The 20,770-nt window shown below is 53.3% G+C and overlaps 10 protein-coding genes across 10 annotated transcripts; 5 read left to right on the forward strand and 5 right to left on the reverse strand.

Moving 5' to 3' along the window:
• Positions 1–1,033: 1,033 nt before the first annotated feature.
• On the reverse strand, positions 1,034–1,750 carry PODANS_5_6370 (uncharacterized protein; the record flags this gene model as incomplete). Its single annotated transcript, XM_001905104.1, has 1 exon — positions 1,034–1,750. One exon carries the CDS (start codon positions 1,748–1,750, stop codon positions 1,034–1,036), a length of 717 nt encoding a protein of 238 aa, XP_001905139.1.
• Positions 1,751–2,498: 748 nt separating this feature from the next.
• On the reverse strand, positions 2,499–3,673 carry PODANS_5_6380 (uncharacterized protein; the record flags this gene model as incomplete). The annotated part of the gene is made up of 3 exons (XM_001905105.1): positions 2,499–3,077; positions 3,137–3,583; positions 3,653–3,673. 3 exons carry the CDS (start codon positions 3,671–3,673, stop codon positions 2,499–2,501), a joined length of 1,047 nt encoding a protein of 348 aa, XP_001905140.1.
• A 632-nt stretch (positions 3,674–4,305) lies between these two features.
• On the forward strand, positions 4,306–4,778 carry PODANS_5_6390 (uncharacterized protein; the record flags this gene model as incomplete). Its single annotated transcript, XM_001905106.1, has 2 exons — positions 4,306–4,572; positions 4,623–4,778. Coding segments are annotated over 2 exons (423 nt in total), but the record flags the coding sequence as incomplete, so codon positions are not given.
• A 236-nt stretch (positions 4,779–5,014) lies between these two features.
• PODANS_5_6400 (uncharacterized protein) lies at positions 5,015–6,163 on the reverse strand (the record flags this gene model as incomplete). The annotated part of the gene is made up of 4 exons (XM_001905107.1): positions 5,015–5,516; positions 5,573–5,700; positions 5,781–5,914; positions 6,058–6,163. The coding sequence occupies 4 exons, from the start codon at positions 6,161–6,163 to the stop codon at positions 5,015–5,017; spliced, it is 870 nt and encodes a 289-aa protein (XP_001905142.1).
• A 4,131-nt stretch (positions 6,164–10,294) lies between these two features.
• On the reverse strand, positions 10,295–10,999 carry PODANS_5_6405 (uncharacterized protein; the record flags this gene model as incomplete). Its single annotated transcript, XM_001905108.1, has 1 exon — positions 10,295–10,999. One exon carries the CDS (start codon positions 10,997–10,999, stop codon positions 10,295–10,297), a length of 705 nt encoding a protein of 234 aa, XP_001905143.1.
• Positions 11,000–11,576: 577 nt separating this feature from the next.
• PODANS_5_6407 (uncharacterized protein) lies at positions 11,577–12,530 on the reverse strand (the record flags this gene model as incomplete). Its single annotated transcript, XM_001905109.1, has 1 exon — positions 11,577–12,530. One exon carries the CDS (start codon positions 12,528–12,530, stop codon positions 11,577–11,579), a length of 954 nt encoding a protein of 317 aa, XP_001905144.1.
• A 676-nt stretch (positions 12,531–13,206) lies between these two features.
• PODANS_5_6410 (uncharacterized protein) lies at positions 13,207–14,125 on the forward strand (the record flags this gene model as incomplete). Its single annotated transcript, XM_001905110.1, has 2 exons — positions 13,207–13,521; positions 13,646–14,125. 2 exons carry the CDS (start codon positions 13,207–13,209, stop codon positions 14,123–14,125), a joined length of 795 nt encoding a protein of 264 aa, XP_001905145.1.
• A 1,039-nt stretch (positions 14,126–15,164) lies between these two features.
• PODANS_5_6420 (uncharacterized protein) lies at positions 15,165–16,259 on the forward strand (the record flags this gene model as incomplete). The annotated part of the gene is made up of 1 exon (XM_001905111.1): positions 15,165–16,259. The coding sequence occupies one exon, from the start codon at positions 15,165–15,167 to the stop codon at positions 16,257–16,259; it is 1,095 nt and encodes a 364-aa protein (XP_001905146.1).
• Positions 16,260–17,043: 784 nt separating this feature from the next.
• PODANS_5_6430 (uncharacterized protein) lies at positions 17,044–17,797 on the forward strand (the record flags this gene model as incomplete). The annotated part of the gene is made up of 3 exons (XM_001905112.1): positions 17,044–17,091; positions 17,154–17,591; positions 17,642–17,797. The coding sequence occupies 3 exons, from the start codon at positions 17,044–17,046 to the stop codon at positions 17,795–17,797; spliced, it is 642 nt and encodes a 213-aa protein (XP_001905147.1).
• Positions 17,798–18,756: 959 nt separating this feature from the next.
• PODANS_5_6440 (uncharacterized protein) lies at positions 18,757–19,492 on the forward strand (the record flags this gene model as incomplete). Its single annotated transcript, XM_001905113.1, has 3 exons — positions 18,757–18,804; positions 18,857–19,285; positions 19,340–19,492. 3 exons carry the CDS (start codon positions 18,757–18,759, stop codon positions 19,490–19,492), a joined length of 630 nt encoding a protein of 209 aa, XP_001905148.1.
• Positions 19,493–20,770: the final 1,278 nt, after the last annotated feature.

Here is a 20,770-nt window from a genome sequence, read left to right on the forward strand (position 1 = left end):
GGATACATTGCAGATGGAGACAGGAGATGTTGCCGTTTTGGGGAGGGGAAGGGGCGCAAAAGAAGGGGAGGGGGAATAACAGGGTGAAAAGGGAGGAGAAGCCGGTTGTGAAAGCTACCGTGAAGAAGGAGAAGAAGAGGAAGGTTAAAGAGGAGATGGGGAGTGGGGGGAATAAGAGGGTGAAGGTGGAGGAGGGAGTGGCGGCTGGTCGGTCTGTTCAGTGGAATGGAGATGGGCAAGATGTGATCGAGCTGGACTCGGAGGATGAGCCCATGATCATGCGATCAGCGAGGGTCAAACCACTGACCATGGCTTCAGCCAGACTCAAGCCATATCCAGAGGACGAACCACTGGCACTGCATTCACTCAGAATCAAGCCAGACCCCGAGGACGAAGAGGATCAATCCCCGGTCATACGTTCACCCAGAATCAAGCCCGACCCAGACGATGAGCCCGTGGCCCTGAGTTCAATCAGGATCAAGCAAGACCTGGAAGATGAGCCCACGCCTATGTCCCCTCCACAAACAAATCCGCTCCCCATGTTCAAGTTGGAGGAGGATGACTGGTAGTGCCATCGATTTTTCCCCTTTTGCCACGACAACATTGGCGGATGTGGGCAAACATTCTTTCTATCCGATACTCCAATTGATGATACATTGTTCGAAGCTGTCCTGCACCACAGTTCATGTTTTGGACAACTAAATCTAGACTTAGAGACAACCTAGTGGAGTTGTCACTTGCCTTGACCAGTTGATAGCTCTTTTGCAAGACATATGAAACCTCACACAGGGCATTAAGAAATCAAAGCATAGAAAGAAGCACTTAAATCGTGCCTTGATTTTACACTTCCGATTGTGACAATATACGACCCACGACTTCCTTTAACTTGCCTGAAATACATCCGGTGACACATATTCTAGTAGGGCATATCATACCTACTTTCAACTTCAGCACAAAGATGCGTGAAGAGTGAACCGAAGTGCTAAACACCTTCAAGCTATTGAACAAAGCATCTCCTAATTTACGTCACCTCTCAAGCCTTCGGTGCATCCGTCAATGGCACATACCTAACCCCAAACAACTTCCTCTTTTTCACCTCCCCCTTCTCATCCTTATCCACACACCAAATATGCTGTCCCCACCCCTGCGGATCATCCTCATCATCCACAGGAATAAACATCCTCCCCGGGCTAGCCAACTGCTCCAGCAACTCCTCATGCACCTTCACCGCCGCCGCCCCCACATGAATCGCATCCCAACTCTTCCTCCCCTGTTCCTCCTCATCCCTCCACCCCTTCCTCCCATCCCCAACCCTAAACCTAACCCTCCCCCCCTCAATCAACTCCCTCCCCTCCCTCGACTTCTTCATATTCCTCTCCCCCAGCTCCTTCAACGGCTCAATATGCTCCACCCCCACCACCCTCCCCCTCTCCCCCACCAGCTCGGCAAGCACATGAGTCAAATACCCCGATCCGCTCCCTATATCTAGCACCCTCGGCGCCGGCCTCTCCTCGCCCGGCATTATAAACTGCAGCAAGTGCTCCACCGCAGAGGCGTGCATGTGCGGCGCTGAAATAGTAGCGTGGTGCCCTATAGGCTGAGGACAGTCTTCATATGGGGACCTGGGAGCATAATGCGCGCGGTCGACTTTTAAAAAAGCGGATTTCACCTCGGGGTGGGTGATCATCTCGTTGCGCCAGAGGTTCTCGACCAGCTCGCTGTTGGAGGTGCCCGAGCTGCGCCAGGCCATGGTGTCGAATTTGGTGGGCGTGAAAGACGAGTAGGGTTGGAAGTGCGGCGGGTGACGGGACTGGTACTCGTAGATCAAGAGTGCTGACCCAAAGGGCGGGAGGGAGGAGAGGAGCGCGAGGCGGGACGTGAGGAGGGCTTTGCGTAGGGTGGCCACGGCAGCTGAGCTTTTTGAAGTTGTGGGAGTTTGATTCTGCAAAAAGATGTTAGGAGTGGGTGATGATGTTGGTCAGCGGATGGCACTTACAGGTTGGATTTGAGAGCGTGGTGGATGATGAGGCGGACTGTTCTAGGGAATCCTAGAAATATTTATGGAGATGAGAGAAACGGAAATGAAAAAAACAAACGATACTGTCGGCTGCAGAAATCTCACGCAAACACAACAAAGCTGATGGTCAGTTGACGACATGTGATGTAATGGTAATACATCCAACCACGGTGGTCATGAGCAGCCCCGCATTCACCCCGCCCTCGACATCCCGCCGCGGCTGCAATGCAGGAGGGGGCTCGTCACGAGTGTAAACAACATCTTGAGCATAACATGTACTCGGTATATTTAGAAATGTTTCACTGTCGAGTCTGTCTGTAGCTAAACCCGGCGCCGTACAAAGTCACTGAAATGCAAGCGCCGTGTTCTTGTTGTGCTGGGGTCAATAAAATGCCCATAATGCCAGCTTGAGAATGCAGATATTACAAACGAAACCCAGAGGCAGTAATGATGAGTGGTATAAAACAAGGGGAAAAAAAGACTACACAACGGTGTCGGGACGCTCGCCCGTGGCAATAACAGGAATACCGAGACCCCGGTCAGGGCTCTGAAGCACAAGCTGCTCATGTCTCCTCGCCTTCAGATAGTCGCTGACAGCCCGAATGAGAACAAACCAACCGATAATCATCATGAGGTACGACACCCAATCGGCGCCTGTAAAATCGTCTACACCACCGCCGTTCTGATCTTGCACATTATCGGGGTCAAAGTCATGCGCGTTCGGGTCCACAGGGTTGATGAATCCGCTATCAGCAGTCGGGTCATCATCATACCTGCCTCCAGATGGTGGTGCGCTCTGCATCATGAAGCCGTACTGAATGAGTTGGATGCCCAAGCCGGCCTTCGCTCCGTTTTTGGCCGCGTGAGTGGTGTGTAGAAGGTAGCAGAGCAGGAAACCGACGAGAAGGGTCATCGAGATGAATCCGTTCCACAAGAAGCTGAAGATCGAACCGACCGGCATTCCGTCGATAAACACGTCGTCAAAGCCGCCCAGCCCTGGGGCGAGGACTGTCGTTTCCCAGTAAGGGGGCGCAGAATCAGCTGCTGCCTGTTCGTAGGACTGTCTCAAGGTCAGTACCACTGTCTACCATCATCCTCGCGTAGCCACCGGGAACATACAGGTGGAAGTTCTTCCTTCTCTGGTTCTCCCCTCTCTGGCTTGGCCGCCAAGTTCGAAAAGACGCCATCCGACTGGATTCCGCCGCCGTACACCCTCGTCGTTGTCGGTGCCTGCCCAACTGGCCTCGACGGTTGCGAAGCCTGTGCACTCGTCTGTGCCGTCGTCGCCATCGTCACTGGTGTTATTGAGGCTGCGTCGCTCGCACTTGGTGTTGTATTGTCGTGCACCAGCCTCTGCCGATCATCCGGCTCGTCATCCCAGGCATCCTCATCGTCGCTTCCAAATGCGTCGTCAAGATCCTGGTTTTGGCGGTTCCCGTTGTCTCTGCCGATTATCGACGATGCTCTCGAGTGAAAAGATGGTGGTGGCGAGTTTGGGATAGGATATGTCGGCCTTGGCGCATTGGAGACAGGTGTGTGGTGATCTTCTTCGTCGCGGGTGTTCACCTGTGCAAAAGGTTAGTCCTCCATGTTGCCAGAGACATCAGAAACATCCACCGTTGGAAACAAACATACCCGCTCGTACCGACTCGTCATGGTGGGCGTCGTAAGTCGATGTGGTTGTGGTTAATCTTTGTTGAGAGGTGATGGGATCGCCCCCCTCTTTGATGTCAGAGATGTGCTAGGAAACAGAACGAGTGTCGCAGAAAGTTGGAAGGGTTCGTCGATCGGAGGTAAAAGGTCGGTAGTGGAAAAAGACGTGTGGAAACGGCGAGGTAAGGAAGTGATTTGAACACAAAAGGCGAACAAGGTTTGAAGGAAAAACGGTAGGCAGAGAGAGAGAAGCAAAGAAAAGAGCGCGCGTGGCTCCGTCAGGGAGTCGTTGATTTGATGAGGAATCAGGTTGGTTGGAGAGGGTGCAGCAGTGCGACAGTGCTGTGGAATAGCGCCCGGCCCGGCTGACCAAGAGCGCGTTGCGTTGTGCCAAGCGGCTGCCTCCTGACTCCACATGTTCCCTTTTTCGGCCTTGGTGCCACACCCCTTAACATGGGCGATGCCTACTTGGCAGATTGGACTGTGGCTTACGCGCACCCAGAATCTGGGGTCCTGTGGCTGGTGGCAGCTTGAAGCTGGAGAAATTCCCCAGATTGACGTCGACATTTTTGAAGGCCGCATCCCAGCTCCGAGACCGTCGCCAACATGTCTGCTGTTCCCAAGCACGTATGTAGCTGCTTCTGGTAGCCCATTTAATTCAAAATCATCTCCAACAGAGACTAACCTCCCTCCAGAGCACAGCCAGGTTATTCCAGACTGCCCTGCAGCGCTGGCCCAAAGATCCCCTCCGTCCCGGCTGCCAGCTTCAAGATGCCCTTGCCAAGCGGCTCACCAAAGGTCCTCTTGCGCCAACCCTGATCAAGGGATTGAGCCAAGAGCAGGCAGACCTCAGGCAAACCAATGCGCTCTTCTCCCTCACCGAGAATCGTTACAAGAACAAGGTGGGTGCAGACCGGCGCTACCTACAAGGCAATCTTCGTTGCTGACCCAGGAACGCTCTCAGTATCGTGTTCCAGAATCCTTCCTCAAACCCAAGTTCAACCCCAACTACTACAGCGACATCCTGAAAGAGCTCAATGAGGCACCCACACGTTCTTATTTCCAGAGGGTCGCCAAGAGGGTCCAGGGTATGTTCCGCCTGGAATGATGCCTCGATAGTAACGGCCATCCATGTACACGACTGTACCATATGATATTTCTGCATGACGCGGCGTTTGGAGTCTGGGGAAAAGAAAAGGGATACACGGTCATAATCCCATATTTTGTATTCCAATGTACATAACCCCCCCCCTTTTTGTCTACCCATGCATAATGGGGTATAAGAAAGAGCAAGACAACCATCCAGAACGCCCTGTAAAGACACAACCTCCCCCAATCCCTTGTTTATAGATACCTGCCCTCTGGGTCTAGCTTGTTAAACAGGTCCATGCTCTTTTCGTACATGGTAAACACAATACCACCGCTCATAATCAACCTCGCCAATCGTGGCAGCGCGCCGCTCCAGAAAGTCAACACGCCCTCTTGCTTGAAGATGATGCTCGCGCACCGGAACGAGTTGCCGTAGAGTTGCTTGGCCTCGATACTTTGCATACGCGTCTTGATGGTATCAAGAGGCTGGGTCACATAGACGGTGATCAACCCTGCGATACCACCCATGGCGAAGGTAGCCACACCGCCGAGCTTCTCTCCCGGCGCTGTGTAGCTCTCGGCGAGCTGCTTCAAAGCAGTGTAGGAACCGAAGCGAGTAGCACTATTCGCCGCTTGACGGGCGGTGGTGGGCACGAAACCCTGGAAGAAACCGCGGATACCACGTTCGCGGGCAATGATTGGAACGGCGTGGAGGAACCCGCGGAGGCGAGGTTTGGCGGACTTGCGGTCATCGATGCTGGGGACCGGGGTTAGCACGGGTAGCAGGAATATGGCACAGGACAGAAAACCCACAGGGTGGTCTTGATACTTTCTGTCGGTGTGACAGCGAGCAGAGACTCGGTCACACCGGCGCCGAAACCCGCAATCACGGTCCGAGGACCGGAGACATTGCCGTCGGCGTCAGCCAGCATCTTCTTGTACTGGTCAAAGGCAACGAATCCTATGCGCCCAATCTGTCAGCGCCCTATTTCACCCCTCAATCCTCCTCAAGGTAGAACACACGAATGCCCGCCTTAGCCGAGTTGCCGATAATCAGCGTGGTGCACCCGGCATACCACTGAGCACCGAAAGGCGGCCATGGCAGCTTCTTGCCCTCTGCTAACCTGCGGTTGAGCTGTGTCCTGGTCTTTGCGACTGTCGCATTGTGTTAGAGCCTCGTCGAGGATATCAATCGGTCGTCGTAGGGGGTTTCACATACACTCGGCTGGGTAGGTAATGGCTGGAGACAAGGAAGCCCGGGTTAGCGGCAGTTGACTTCATCGGAAGAGATCACATACCAATTTCGACAGCGCCCGCAGTTGAGCCGGCAATGATGGACCGAAGGGCACTTGGCCCCTTGACCGCCGGGTGGTTGCTATTGTCTTTGGCCGGTGCTGATGACATTTCGAGGACCTGAACGGGGTTGCGATGGTTTGTTCCAGAGATGCGGTAGGTGTTTGTTAGTCACCAAAGTTTTGGCGGCTGTCCCTGCTGCGCCAAGCAGCCCTGGGCAACGATGCCGATTGCGGGGCATCTCGACCGAGGTGAGCGATGATGCAATGACAAAAGACCCGCTGTTAGTGTTCCCGGCCAACTTCTGCTAGCCCACTATCACATACACAACAGTCACATCGCGCGACCAACTTCCTTTCTGGTCCAGCCATTAGATTGGATCATCTACTGGCACGTCTACCATATTTACGCATCTGGTTCAACTCAACGCCACGGCGCGCGTCTACCTTCCCATTGGTGCGTTCAACAAGACTATTGACGATGAGGCTCGCCAGACCCCGCCATCTCACGACACCTCTCTCAATTAACTCCCCGTCGAGATGGTCTTTCTACTCATGAAACGATGGACCCCCTTGCCATTGGCGGAGGCGGCCTCGCCTTGATCACAACAATTGTCAATGTCTCCAAGACCATATACTCTTTTGTCAAATAGGTCCGACAAACACGGACCGATCTGGACGCCATATCTCGAGAACTCAGCTCATCGAAACTTGTCCTCGCGCTTCATATTGAAGACGACGAAAACGAGAATATCGAGTTTCCCGAGGCCCTCACCTGGCACATCTGCGGCATCGTTGCCAACTGTCAACATGTCGTTGGAGATATCGAAGACTTTCTGGAAAAGTACAAATCTGATACTCGTGGCAGGAGTGTCTCGTGGACGTTGTCGAGTCAAGACGACATGTCAAAGCTACGGAGGAGCATCGAAGCCCACAAATCGGTACTTGATTTAGGCCTCGACATGCTAGCACTGTATGCATAACCATGTTCAAGCCCTACTGACACATGCTTACCGAGTCAAGGCACCTCGCTAGAGAGACGATGATTGAGACAAGAGAAATTCACCAAGACACATCGGCCATCAAGGAAGACACTGCTCTCATTCTGGAGGAGATAGCGAAGCTACAGGCCCGGCTTCCAGCTGACTGCCTGAGTCCAACTGACTTTGTGTTACAGAGATACTTGGAAGAGTTGAGTGCCCTCACTGAAACCGACCATGACACTATGTCGGTTCAATGGCTCGAACCTTGGCATCCATCTTCGGCGGTCTCTATTTGATCTGGCTCCCGCTCCCGCTCCAATCGTCTAAAGTCTACACAAACTTCTTCTCAGGAAGCCTCCCAAAGGGCTACTAAAACCGGCCCGATTCCTAATGGCCGAGCATTGCAGCTTCTTATCGTCTTAAACCCCATCCTCCGCTACCTAAGACAGACATCATTCATCAGCCTTCTACAGCGTGCCTGAGCCCTACCCAACCTCCCCTCTCAAATTCTCATGGCGTAGCCCAACTATATTTCAGCCGACATACAGTCACCTACTTGCCCAAACCCCCATCACGTATACTCCATACCCGCCCGACAAAACCATCGATTAAGCAGCCGACTAAAACATAAAGAAGTAGCAGGCAGAATTGGGACCCTAGGGTGGTTTGTACCACTAGCGAGCTCCTGAATCATGTTTCACCCATCAGAGACCACAGGCTTCTGGTAGTGCTCAATCTCTAATCAAAGCCATGGCCAGAATTTCAGCTAGACAGAACACGAAGCAGCTTTGATTCTCTTGTCCGTGACCTGGCAACTATCGTCGGACGGAAAAGAGGCTACGGTCACGTTCACGGCAATCTTGATAACTGTCCGGTCACCTGTTTCCGAGGACTTGCGGTCCGCATATGTCCAACTTCACGGTGATGCCATGGTGGCGCGGCAACTTTACCAGTTTGAAGTCTTCGAGGTCTGGATTGTTCCTCTGAGCTTTTCGTGGGCGGGGAAACTGACTACACAACAGCAATATCCTTTTCGTCACTGTCAAGTTCTTCATGTTGCCGTTCGGCCACTGGCGCCAGATCTTGGCTACCAGGGCCTGTTTTGTCAGCTAGAACATCCGCTACGTCCATCATTAGTCTTGAATACAGGGTGGGCAATAAGCCAAGTAATTACTTACTTGACATGCAAGCCAAGTCAAATAAGTAAGTCAAGTAAGGCTTATTTTTGACCAAGCCAAGTCAAGCCCTCCCACCGGCTTGGCTTGAGGGCTTGACCAAGCTGCCAAGGCCGGGATTCTGGCCGGGAGGGTGTCCCGGAAGACCGGGAGTCCTTGACCGGGCCGGAAGACTGGTCGGAAAAACACCCTTCCGGGCTCCGGCCGGGGGCTTAGCGGCTTATCAAGTGCGGCTTACAAGTAAGCCAAGTTGTGGCTTCTACACCTGTCCCAAGCTTTTAAATGGTAGCGTGGTACTTACTAACCTGATAGGGAAAATAATGCAGACATTTAATCTATTCTTTTCCAAGTCACAGTACTACCAAACAGGCGAATTTCCCATACAATTTCAAGTACCTATACTAACAGCGAATGAGTGCCCCATTTGCCTCAATCACCCTTTGAAGCCTCCGGGGCTTACTATAAACAAGTGAACGAATCCATTCAGAAGGCACTGCCTCCCAGGTTTCTATAATTGCCCTACGTAAGGCCCTGGGGCTAAGGCTTTAGATATTTTACCGCATTTCGATCCAATCTTTCATCCAAAACCACACATTTTCAACAGGGTTCAAATCAGGGTTTTTTGCCGGCCAAGTCATAGTTCAATACCTAGCCTTCTGATGTAGCCCTGGTTGCCATAGAAGAGTGAGGAGAGGCATCATCCTGTTAAAAAACCACAGAAGTACCCTATACCTTTTTCTTCATAATAAAACCGTAGATAATAGAGAAAATATACCTCCAATACTTCTCGCTATTAATCCCACCATATTCCTTTTCCCACACAAAAGAGGCTGTCTTTTCACACCCACATATTATACCCCAAAACATCCAACCGTAAGGCTTTTGCCGTATAGTAGCCCAGGCCTTGATACCTTCAAATCGTGTAAAGTAAGCCACCTTTTTTACATCGGGTCATTAGTAGCCCAGGCCTCGTCACTAAAGGCCACGTGCTCCCAGTCTTCCGGGCGAGGCCGAAGTGCCAATTGCTCGCGGACAAAGGCCAGCCGTTCGGCCCGGTATTGGGCGGTGAGCTTGATCCTCCGCGGTGGGACCTGACGACTATAGCCGGCTGCTCTCATGGCTGTGATGAAGACCACATCCTTCCAGTGTTCAGATCCTTCTAAATACAGCTTTAAATCTAGCCAACTAAGCTTGCGAGCGGGTCGTCATTGAGAGGGCGAGCAATACGGTCCTTCTCTTCGTCGGTAAACCGCGAGGGCTTCCGGCCACGACGGTTGGTTCGCGGGGTCAACGGTGTAGTGAGAGCATATTGAATCTGTTTATCCGACGCGCCAGTGGCTTCGCGTATAGCCGCGTAGGACATATGGGCGTCTTCGCGCACGGCACGTATTCGAATCTGTGGCCAGTCAGTTAGTCAGTGAGAATTGAAGAGGGTTAGGGATATATATGGCTACACCGTGCTCACGCGGGAGCTCTGGGGCCTTGTGAGCGTTCAGGTGTTAGTGTGGCCGTTGTTGCCTTGCCAATTGAAGCCGGTAGAAGCGCTCGGCTGTGGGTGACGTGTGAATATCGTTGTGGTTGATAAGAGCATTTAATTTCCATCGTGGTGGTGGTGGGTGTGGTCGATGGCCGTGGTGTTGCGCGAGAGGGTTCGCATTGCCTTGAGAATTGAGAGGTACCGCTGCCATAGAAATTGGTAGCAAAGCGACTTCGGATTCGGTGGATTTTGATATTGCGTATGTGGCTGCTGATCGCTGACATATTGGCCTGTTGTTTTGTGGGGCAAGTCACACGCTACCGTATATTCTCTTGGTATAGGTGTAGGTAAAATAAACGGCAAGCCGGACCAAGTCAAGCCAAGTCAGACCCCAAGCTTGACTTGACTTGGCTTCTTGCCCACCCTGCTTGAATTTTTGTAAGCCTGGCTTGGAAATTCGAGTTTCGAACATTCATCTTGCTCGGCAGTTGAAAGGCGGCATCACCGTCGGGTCGCGGCCTGTTGTCAAATCATGCATTATTTTGTGGCATTTATTTGGTTAATGGCTGTCTTCAACGTCATCCACCACCCAAGTTCAATCCCCTTTTTTATACCACAACCATGCCACCGGCAATAGCGGCAACCGCGGCAGCGGCAGCGGCAGCGACAGCGACAGCGACGTATCCTGTCTCTCTGGCACCAGCAGCAGTAGACGTGTCGGTAGACTGGGCGCTTCCCTCCTTCGACTCGGTATCCTTCCCGCCGGCACCTGCCTCCTCGCTTGGGCCGATGGTGGTGGTGGGCGCGACAATGACGGTGCGAGATGGGCTTGGGGAGGTGGTGAGGAGCTCGGAATCGGGGAGCGACATGGCAGCAAATGCCGTGTGGCACGAGTCCATGTCGCTCATAGCAACGAACAAGAAGTCAAAAGCCATGTCTTTGGAGCATTTGGCCTTGAGGCTGGATACAGCAGGCCCGATGGAACTGGCGTAACTGGCCTGGGCCGAACGATAGGTGGACCACTCGGACTGAAGGGACGAAGGGGGATCCGGCATCTCTTTGCCATAAATGGTGTAGCAGATGTTGAGCACGTCGCCCAAGCTGTTGCCGTTTTTGGCTTCGTTCGCGGTAGCCATCCAGTCCTCAAGTTTATCGCTGGGCTCTGGCTTTCGCGCCTGTATGGAGGCAAGCTGAGCGTGGCATTCCAACTTGAGAGCGCTCTCGCTCTGGCGGCGGTTGAAGATGGGTGCCGCGGTGATGGCTGGGGCTTGGGCCGGGTTGGCGAGGGCGGAGACGAGCGTGTAGGCGAGCATGTTTTCTGTTGTTTTGGGGTGTCTTTGGTGTGATCCAGGTGTGTTTGAGCTTTGCTCATGCAGAAGAAAGGAAATGGGAAAAAGGAATACAACGAAATAGACGTTCTTATACTCGAGGAATTGATCTGTGGGAAAAGCCAATAACGTATCTTGAGGTTGGAATCCACTAATGAGCCTCCACAAACTTCGTGGTTCGCGGCCAGCCACAGCAAACTGTAAAGGTATCACGTGTGCTAAGGGAGTTCTTTCTGCCCGTGTACGCAGTTCGTCTTGGGTGGGCTTGTTGAAGCCTCACAAAGCTTGGAGAGAGCTGGCGTCAGATGTGGATGTTAGATATGTGAGAGGGGAGCTCACTAACGATGTCATCGATGGTGGCGGTGCACACTCGGGCTTAAGAAGCATTGGGAAGGTGTTATTGGTTCAGGCTTGGCGATGATTCTGGTAGGTCGGGGGCACTCGCATTCGGGAGTCGATCCCGAACATAGGTCTGCAACGGGTTTGGTTTGCGGCTTGGAATGCTGACGTTGAACTTGATACACATTATCATTTAGCTACCCGGTGTTATCACCAATCCTCTTTACAGCGCAGCCATGGCACCGACAACGGCGAGAGCGGCGGCGGCAGCAACAGCCACATGTCCAGTCTCCCTTGGGCCACCAGCAGTGGATGTGCTGGTCGTCTCGGTGCTCCCCTCCTCACTACCACCATTTCCGTTCCCATCAGCGCCCTCATCCTCGCTGTCATTCCCGCTGACATCTGTCTCCTCACTTGACCCGGGCGCCGTGGTTGAAGGCGCAAGAACGTTTGTCCGAGTCGGGCCGGTGGTAGCAAAATCGTCACCATCAGTAGCGGTAAGGTACGGCACGGCATCCATATACGCCTTGTACGCTCTGCTGCACGAGACCTCCTCAGTAATGGCCAGCAGTCCTCCAGCGGCGGCGATGACGGAAGGGCAGCCCATGGCGGACAGCTCGTGCGCAGGGCCCTTCATGGAGATGGCAAACATTTGAGCCTCGGACATGTAGCTGGTCCACTGGGACGCGAGAGAAGAGGGCGGTTCCAGAGTGCTTTTGCCCCATCTGGCGGCGCACATTGCTTTGATGTCGGTGTAGTCGGTGAATAGCTTGAGGTTCTCGGGCTGGTTCATCCATTGGATGATTGGGTGTTCACGTGGGAGATCGGGGGCTCTTGCCATCATGGACTCATAATGGGCCTGGCACTTGAGTTCGAGAGCGCTTTCGCTCTGGCGCTCGTAGATTGGTGCTGGGGTTATGACGGGAGCTGGGGAGGCGAGGGCGAGGGATGCGCCGCCGATGAGGGCTGAGACGAGCGTGTAGGTGAACATTTTGTGATGTTTTCTTTTGGCGTTGGGCCACGGTATTTTGGATCGTGAGAGGCAAAGTGCGGATGTGGGAAGTAAAAGAGTGAAATGCACGATGGCTGCCTGCTGGTGGAAAGGGAACGTGGAGGCTGTGATACGCGATGGGGGTGGCAACTGTTTTTGTAGGTTCTTTTTAATGGACTTTTGCATGGGAAATTGCAACATTCAGGGGTGTTGGTTGGTTTGGAGCCGTTGGACTTGGCAAGGTCATCCAGGTGGATCATCCAAATGCGACCTCGCTTTCGGATCTTGGAACGGGTGCCGAGCAGATCTATGAGCTCTTCGGTCCGGGATGGCTGACATGGTGTTGAATAGCTGAGCGGGAGACTGTTGTTGAGGTTACTGGATGAATGTTCATTATATTGGACCGCATAACATCGGTTCTGTCGATGAATCTCAACGGAGCCCCCAACGCGGTTGTCGGGTATGTAGTGCTTACAGTTGTTCTACCTTGCTCATAGGCCACTGCAACGTCAGACCAAGTAACGGCAGTACATAGACGTACGTCCTTGAAGGACGGAGTAGCCAGCGACAGACTCCTATGTATCCCAGGCTGGGAGCGACACCAATGCCGAACATGGATGCAAAGGATGACCACTCGGGTAATTCTATTCATCCCCACAAATTGCAACTTTGCACAACAACTCATGCCGAGACTAACATTACTATACAGGATTGGTTGCCCAACATTATTACAAGAAAGGAGGGGGTTACAGACAGCCAAGGAGCGGTCGAGGGGAGGAATTGGTATTGACGGGAATGTTAACCTGACTTGACCTCCAATTTTTGACCAGGGACTACGCATCCTATACCGACACGCATAGCAATGCATCTATTCTACACCATGGCGTACCTTCTATTCTGGATCCTGGCCTTCGCCGCAATAACCGTTACCGCGAGCGACAATCCTCTCGACATGATCCTCCCTCGTCAGCAAAACATCTCCTCCACCTGGCCCTGCGGCCCCTTTTCCACCCGAGGTCGCGATATCGTCAACTCTCGGAGGCGAAGTAATCACATGGGCGGGCTTCAACTGGCCCCTCAGCCGAGAGACCATGATCCCCGAAGGCCTGGAATACACCTCTGCCGATTCCATCCTCGACCGCATCGCCTCCGCAGGCTTCAACTTTATTCGAATGTTGTTTTTCCCCCCCTCCTCTCCCCCGACCCATTGGCATTCTTCCCATCACTGACTGTGTCACGGTGTCACAGGCCCTACACAATCGAAATGATCGACCTCTTCTACCGACACCCCCTTCCCCCAGACTCTCATCTCTGCCCTCGACCCAGACAACGGCGCCCTCATCACCTCCCAGATTCTCCTCCATAATCCCATCTGGACGCGTAACACGACACTGTTCAAGATCTGGTCTGACATTGTCCGCGTCGCCGCCCGAAAGAATCTGTACATCCACCCCGACGCGCACGTCTCAAAGGCGGGGTGGTGCTGCTCCCAGACCGACGGGAATGCCTGGTTTGGGGACGAGCACTTTGATATTGAGAACTGGACGCGAGGGCTGGGTTACGTAGCCCGATGGGCGGGGGATCACACTAATATCGTTAGCATGTCTTTGCGGAATGAACTGCGGGAGTCGTGGGGGATGGCTAGGGGGGGTTCAGGTTACAACTGGGTGAACTTCGTGGGGAAAATGACTGCTGCTGCTGCTGGGGTAATTCATGCTGCGAATGAGGATTTGTTGATTCTTGGGGGGGAATGCAGTACGGGCAGGATTTGTCTGCGCTAACAAGTAAAAGGAGTTTGATGACGGCAGGCGTGGAGGAGGAGCGGTGCGCGCCGGCGCAGAGGTTGACGCCTGTTATTTTGAGTGAGTTTGGGAGAAGGCAGGATGGGGGGTTGATGAGCGACGTGCTGTTGGGTTGTTTGAAGGAGTTTTACAAAGAGGTATGGGGTCAGCTGGACGATGTGGAGCTTGGCGGGGAGGTATTGGATCCGGGAGGGGAGGCAGCAGGATGAGGAAACCTAGGGGCTGTTGAATGGGACGTGGGATGGGTGGAGGTTTGAAGAGAGCGTGGAGGGGTTTTGGAAACCTTGGTTGAGGGATATATGGGGTTGGGCGGCGGATGATGGGTGAATTTCAACTTGGCTTTGGAAACCTGGTGGGCAGAAATGGTGTATGTGATGTCAGAGCCAGTTGGTTAGCTTTGAATTTCGGCAGCAAAGTGGTTAATGCATGAAGACGAGTCATCACTTTGCAGTTCTCGCAGACTAAGGTAGACAAATTCTAAGTACATCCTCATCTACCATAATAAATCAAGGCATTCTACAATCCAATGGTGATAAGGTACCAAGAGCCCCACTATCACCCGAGGCATAATGGCGGAGAATGCGGTTGCTTATTAAGAGCTGCAGGATTACTCAACAGCTCCTCCCGTTCTTTGTTCACTAATCACTGCACCCAACACCGACGGGCAGCGAATCCCGGCCTGCATATCCCGGAACGAGCCTCACCACCTCAGGGCTACTTGGCACGATGAACTCTCAGCCGAGATTCATTCGGAAGGGAGGTGCGTTCGAATGCCGAACCATGAGATTTGTCAAGGACATTGCTTTGAAATGCTTGACGATTTGGAACTTCCTTTGGACACTAGAATCCTTCAATGGGGACCACCTTAGGTATTAATGGCATCGTGCCCCAACAAACTAATTTTCTCGCCTGGCCAAAGCGGACTGTGGATCTTTCAGACCAGAGACCGCGACTTAAATATTGAGAATCTTCTACTTTCAGAGTCAGTTTATCTTGAGGCACAACAAAGCTCATATCCATGATCCTGCCCACATCGTCATCATCAACCAGCTGTCCATCTATTCCCGCCAACAAGACCACCATGTCCAAAGGCCTCGCCCTCATCACCGGCATAAACGGCTTCATCGCCGCCCGCACCGCCCTCACCTTTCTCCAAGCCGGCTACCGTGTCCGCGGCACGGCCCGCTCCCTCCACTCCACCAAGCCCCTCCTCTCCGCCATCCCGGCCGAACTAGTTGCCAACCTCGAGATCGTCGAAGTCCCCGACATCACCATCCCCGGAGCATTCGACCAAGCCATCAAAGGCGTCACCACCGTCGCCCACCTCGCCTCTCCCATCTTCCTCACCTCCACCGCCCCCGGACCCGTCCTCAAGGCCGCCGTCGAGGGAACTCAGAGAGTCCTCGAGTCAGCCCTCACCGAACCCACCGTCAAATCCTTCACCCTCATGAGTTCGGTCGCTGCCATCATCGACACCGAGTCCGCCAACGCCCACTACGACGAGTCAAACTGGAATGAGTCCTCAGAGAGGCTTGTCCGGGAGCTGGGCAACGAAGTTCCAGGGTATATCCTCTACTTTGCCAGCAAGACCGCCGCTGAAAAGGCCCTCTGGAAGTTTAGAGATGAGCACAAACCAGCCTTCAAAATCGCGGCTGTCAACCCCGTCTATGTCGCTGGCCCACCCGTTGTTGTGCCGGAGTCAAGGGACAAGATTCACGGGACGACAAAGCTGATCAGTGATGTTTACTCTGGCACTGAGCTGGCTAAGTCGGGGTTACCTGGGGCGTTTCCCTCGTATGTGGATGTGAGGGATGTGGCGAGGGTGATTTTGTTTGGGGCGGAGAACCCGGAAAAGGTGGATGGGGAGAGGTTTTTGTTGAGTGGGTATCATGTTCCCGCTCAGGCGGTGGCGGATATCTTGAGGGAGAGGTATCCTGAGAGGGAGGGGGTGATTGAGAAGGGGGAGCCGGGGCAGGGGTATGAGAAGGGGTATGGGTATCCGAAGGAGAGGGTCTACGATGGAAGCAAGGTGGCGAGGGTTACGGGGGAGGGGTATATTCCTTGGGAGAAGACTGTTGTTGATTTCGTGGAGAGCGTCAAGGCAATTTTGTGAGGGGTTGGGGCTATCTAATGGGGACTTTTCCTTTTACTGCAGTGGTAGATGGATTATAAAAACCTTGGGGGGTAATTCCATGTCGTCAGGTCTAAACTGTCTTCCTCTTCTTTTTACATCGTGATTTAGGATTCTGGTACCTACTCCTTCCCGTGGTCTGGATCTTGACTGCGCTTTCCCGTTGAGAAACTCGGTGACGCAACCCCCACAGTGGCCCTTAGCAGAACAAAGTGAGAGCAGGCAGGAGCGACTTAGCCATATGCGGGGCTGGTCGGGAATTGTTTCCCCACTGTATGTCAAGGCACCTATCTTTTCGATTGCTCCTGCCACTTGAGCCGAAAACCATGCGCTGAATATTGGGGGCAAGTGGGTTTGGGACTGTTGAGGAAGGAGGTCACAGGACGCGGATCAAGAGTATCAAGATGCCCGTCAAAGAGACATCAAAATGTTGTGGCCTCGAGTGGAGGGACAAAAGTGGTATATCAATTCCCTAAGCGGCTAACGGAACGGGATGCCTGCTCTCGAGATATCGGACGATTATCACAAGATCCCAACCGATGGGACCGTCTGAACCGCAGCAGAAGGACACGGAACAACACGGTGGAGATAAGCGGCCGCCCGAGATGCTCTCTTTGGTCTGTGCAAGCAACTCTCTCACGTATATATACTTTGCAACCTGTCTCCCTTCGATCTCTTCTTTTTTCACAACCAGCCTCGACAACAACTTCCAGTCTCCCATTCACAACGACAGCCGCAAGACCAACTCAGAACTTCACCCATCACAATGCTTTCCATCTCCGCTTTCATTGCCAGCGGCCTGGCTCTCGCCAGTGTACGTTTTTGATCATAACTGAACCAGGATTCAAAGCCCCAGGTTGCTAACAGCCACCCCAGGTTGCCCACGGCGCCCCTGGGTTCGCATCCATCCGCTCTGACCAGCCCGATGTTTCGAGCTACGCCACCGTTCCCATTACCTGGGAGCTCCCCGTCAAGGCTGACGACCCTACTGGCGCTACCGTCGAAGTGACCGGCACCATCGAGGAGGCTATCGCCCAGATGGATGCCACTTACCCCGGCTGGAACGAAACTTTCCAGGCTCACCTGCCCCCTCCCCCCACCGTTGACAGCGGCGCCTTTGATCTTGCGGCTCTTGATGATCCTGAGTCCTACATTTGCAAGCTTGACCAGTGGAAGGAGGCTGGCCAGCTTTCTATTCTCCGCGGCATTGAATACCTCCGTGGTCTGACTGGCTCGGCCAAGAACGGCCCCGGCCCTGGCGAGTGCGGTCGTGTTTCCTGCTCTTGGCAGTCGGCTATTTGGTGGTGCAACGACGTGAGTTTATCTTGTCATTAATCGTGGGGCTGCTGCTGACCATGAAACAGAACGACACGGAGAAGGAGGTTGGCTGGAATGATATTGCCGATGGGACTTTGTACATCCTCCAGAAGTGCTCTCGGGATGCCCAGTATGTCAAGGGTCAGGCTTTCTACAAGGACAAGTGGAACGTGATTGTTCGTTATGACAACGACAGCTGTTAAATGCAGCAAGTTGTCGGCAACATTAGGGATAGTTGGAGGACTCTATAAGGGACTGTAGCAGGAATTTATCTCGTTGGTCTGTGACCGAATACACTGAGTTACGGGCAAGTGAAACATGTAAGAAATTGAAAAGCTGTTAAATAGCATATGAAGCCCGAGGAATCGAAAGGCGATTATACCTACCTACTTATTGAAGCTATCCCTAAGGCAATTGCCACGTGTACATCATCCAGCTATATTTGTGCATGGCCCTCTTACGCCATACCTTATGCACCACTGACATTACCATCACTATAGTCAAATATCACTCACAATGGCGGTCACACCAAGTAGCCAGCGAGACCCTATATAAAGTACCATATAACAAGAATCTCGAAGTTGTCAACCCACCAATTGCAACCGTCTCCCCCGTTACATGACTCCCTCGCAGGTGTATATCTTGTTGAGAGTGATGCAATGGACAGTCAACTGGTAGGACTGAAGGCCCACTTGTAGAGCAAGATACCCGGTAAACACACAGGCGTGCAGCGCTGGTTGCTCCTGTTACGTAGTCCCGGTACTCCTGCCCCATACGGCGGGAACCATGAGCTCACCGTTGGGGCAATGTGGGTGTCATTAGACCCAGATCAAGAGCACCAGCACAACAGTCAACAAAGGCATATCAGGGGGTTTGTGGCTCCAAGTGGGGTAACGAAGCGGCGTATCTGCTCCGGAAAGATCGGGTGCCGGTCATATGAACTCCGCCTAAGGCATCGTCTGAAGAGCAGTGGTGGAGTTCTGGGGCCGACCGAAGTACTCCCACCGACTCGTCAACTCTCTCCTCAACTGTATATGTACTTGCCTTTCTACCCTCCTTCGCCCTTTTTCTTTTCCACTACCGCACTTAAGCGCACTTCCACACTACCATCGACAAACAACAACCAACAGCCACAAATCTACAACTTGAACACTCGGACACAATGTTGACCATTTCCACCATCTTCGCCGGTTTTCTGGCGCTGATCAGCGTAAGTTCTCTAGGCGATATGAATACAGTTCACCAGTTAACATGTCTTACAGGCTGTTCATACCGCTCCCACCTCCCTCGATGAACAGCCGGGCTCCGTCTCGGGCTACGGCATAGTCCCGATCTCCTGGGACCTTCCCGTCAACCTCGACGACCCCACTGGCGCCACCGTTACAGTGACCGGCACTATTCAGGATGCCATCGCCCAGATGGACGCCAGCTACCCCGGCTGGAACGCCACCTTCCAGGCCCGGGTGACTCCTCCCCCAGGCGATAGTGCCAGCTTGGACTCCACGGCCAACCTTGACGACCCGGACGACATCGACTGTAACGTGGACTACAAGTACGCAGGCAAGGTTACCATCGTGTGGGGTATCAACTACCTGCGTAGTATCACTGGCAAGCCGAAGAACGGCCCAGGCCCAAACAATTGCGGGCGTGTTAGCTGTTCTTGGAACTCGGCCATCTATTGGTGCAATGATGTATGTTGTCCATGGCCCAGATTCCTACCTTTGATATCTGCTAATCAGGAACAGGATACCGTCGAGAAGGAGCTCACGTGGAATGATATCGCTGATGGCGCATCAGCTGTAAACGAAGCGTGTAAGACTAACCGGGGTCACGATTCCAAGGGGCGCGGCAGCTACGATGACCATTGGAATGTTCTTGTTCGTGGGGATGTCTGCTGATTACAGCTCGTTATCCACGACATAGGTACTAGGGATACCGGAGTGTTCCTGGGACTTGGCAACAGGAGTTGATCTCGCTAGTCTCTGACCAAATACACTGGGCTTGAGTTTTAATCGTTACGGATTTGACGGTGAAATGTTGAATAATTGTACCTAAGTGAGCCCTCCGAGTTTCATAGAGCTTGCTCTAATGCATAATGAAACAAGAACCTAGGTGGACTACTAACACCGACTACCTCAACTCCCCACCTCGATATGTGAATTCTGGTGGCTGTCGCCAAGTGGCTGTCGGGCATGATTGAACAAAGACTCACTTACTAGAGATTCCCAAACTGGCAGCATTGTTTGAGGAGCTTCCGACCCAGAAAGTTCAGAGGGCCCACACATTGTGTTTTTGTGGCTGTTCTTGGACATGGTTTTCCTTTCACCATACCTCGAGTGTCTTTGTGCTGGCACTTGAAAGATACTGACGGGCCCCTCGGCCCAAGGCTAGACAATTCCTTTCACTGAACATGTTTTAACGACCTCAGTTGCAAAAGACGGTCATCGCCGGCTGTTCGGGTACACATAATTTATAATGGTTTTATCTCCCTTCAGCACGATTAGGAGGGTCTTTGGCAGCTTCAGAGGTGATAGCGTGCCACAGGACCGGCAGGAGCCAGATGGCTGGGATCATAGGCTGAACCCAGGCGAGGCCAGACGCAGATATCATGTTAACCCCAGGGTACCTCAACCGGTTGATTACAACCCTCCCGGGAGATGGCAACGCCAAAGGCGCGTCGGCGGGGGCCTCACCGCATGCTACCATCAGCAATTGATATTTACGCCTTGCCTATGGGTCCAAGACCTGCTCCTTCCCCTGCCAGAGCTGAGGGTTCCAATAGGAGACCACCTCTCCCTTCTGGCAGACCTCCTCTGATTGCGAGACGTCCTGTCCCTATTAGCAAAACTGATCCTGTTTACGGCGATCGACGTTCGCCTCCAACAATTAGACGGTCACCTCCAACAATGAGACGTTCGCCTCCAGCTCCAGGACTTAGACCTCAATCCCTCCCTGCGCTTCCAAGACCTACTCGCCCTGCCCCTTCGTCCCGCCCGGTGACCTACCCTCCTCCACAGGATTACCGTCCAGCACCACCAGTCCCCTACCTCAACCTGCCCCCCCGCACCCCCCGTGGCACCCCTCCGACCCCGCGGCCCTCGCACCCCAGCCCCCTACGTAGAGTCAGTAACCGACTACTCTGAACCCTCCGAGCCCTCTGTTCCCGCGGGTCCAGG

This window comes from Podospora anserina, chromosome 5, assembly GCF_000226545.1.
Source record: "Podospora anserina S mat+ genomic DNA chromosome 5, supercontig 8".
NCBI classification, from domain to species: domain Eukaryota; kingdom Fungi; phylum Ascomycota; class Sordariomycetes; order Sordariales; family Podosporaceae; genus Podospora; species Podospora anserina.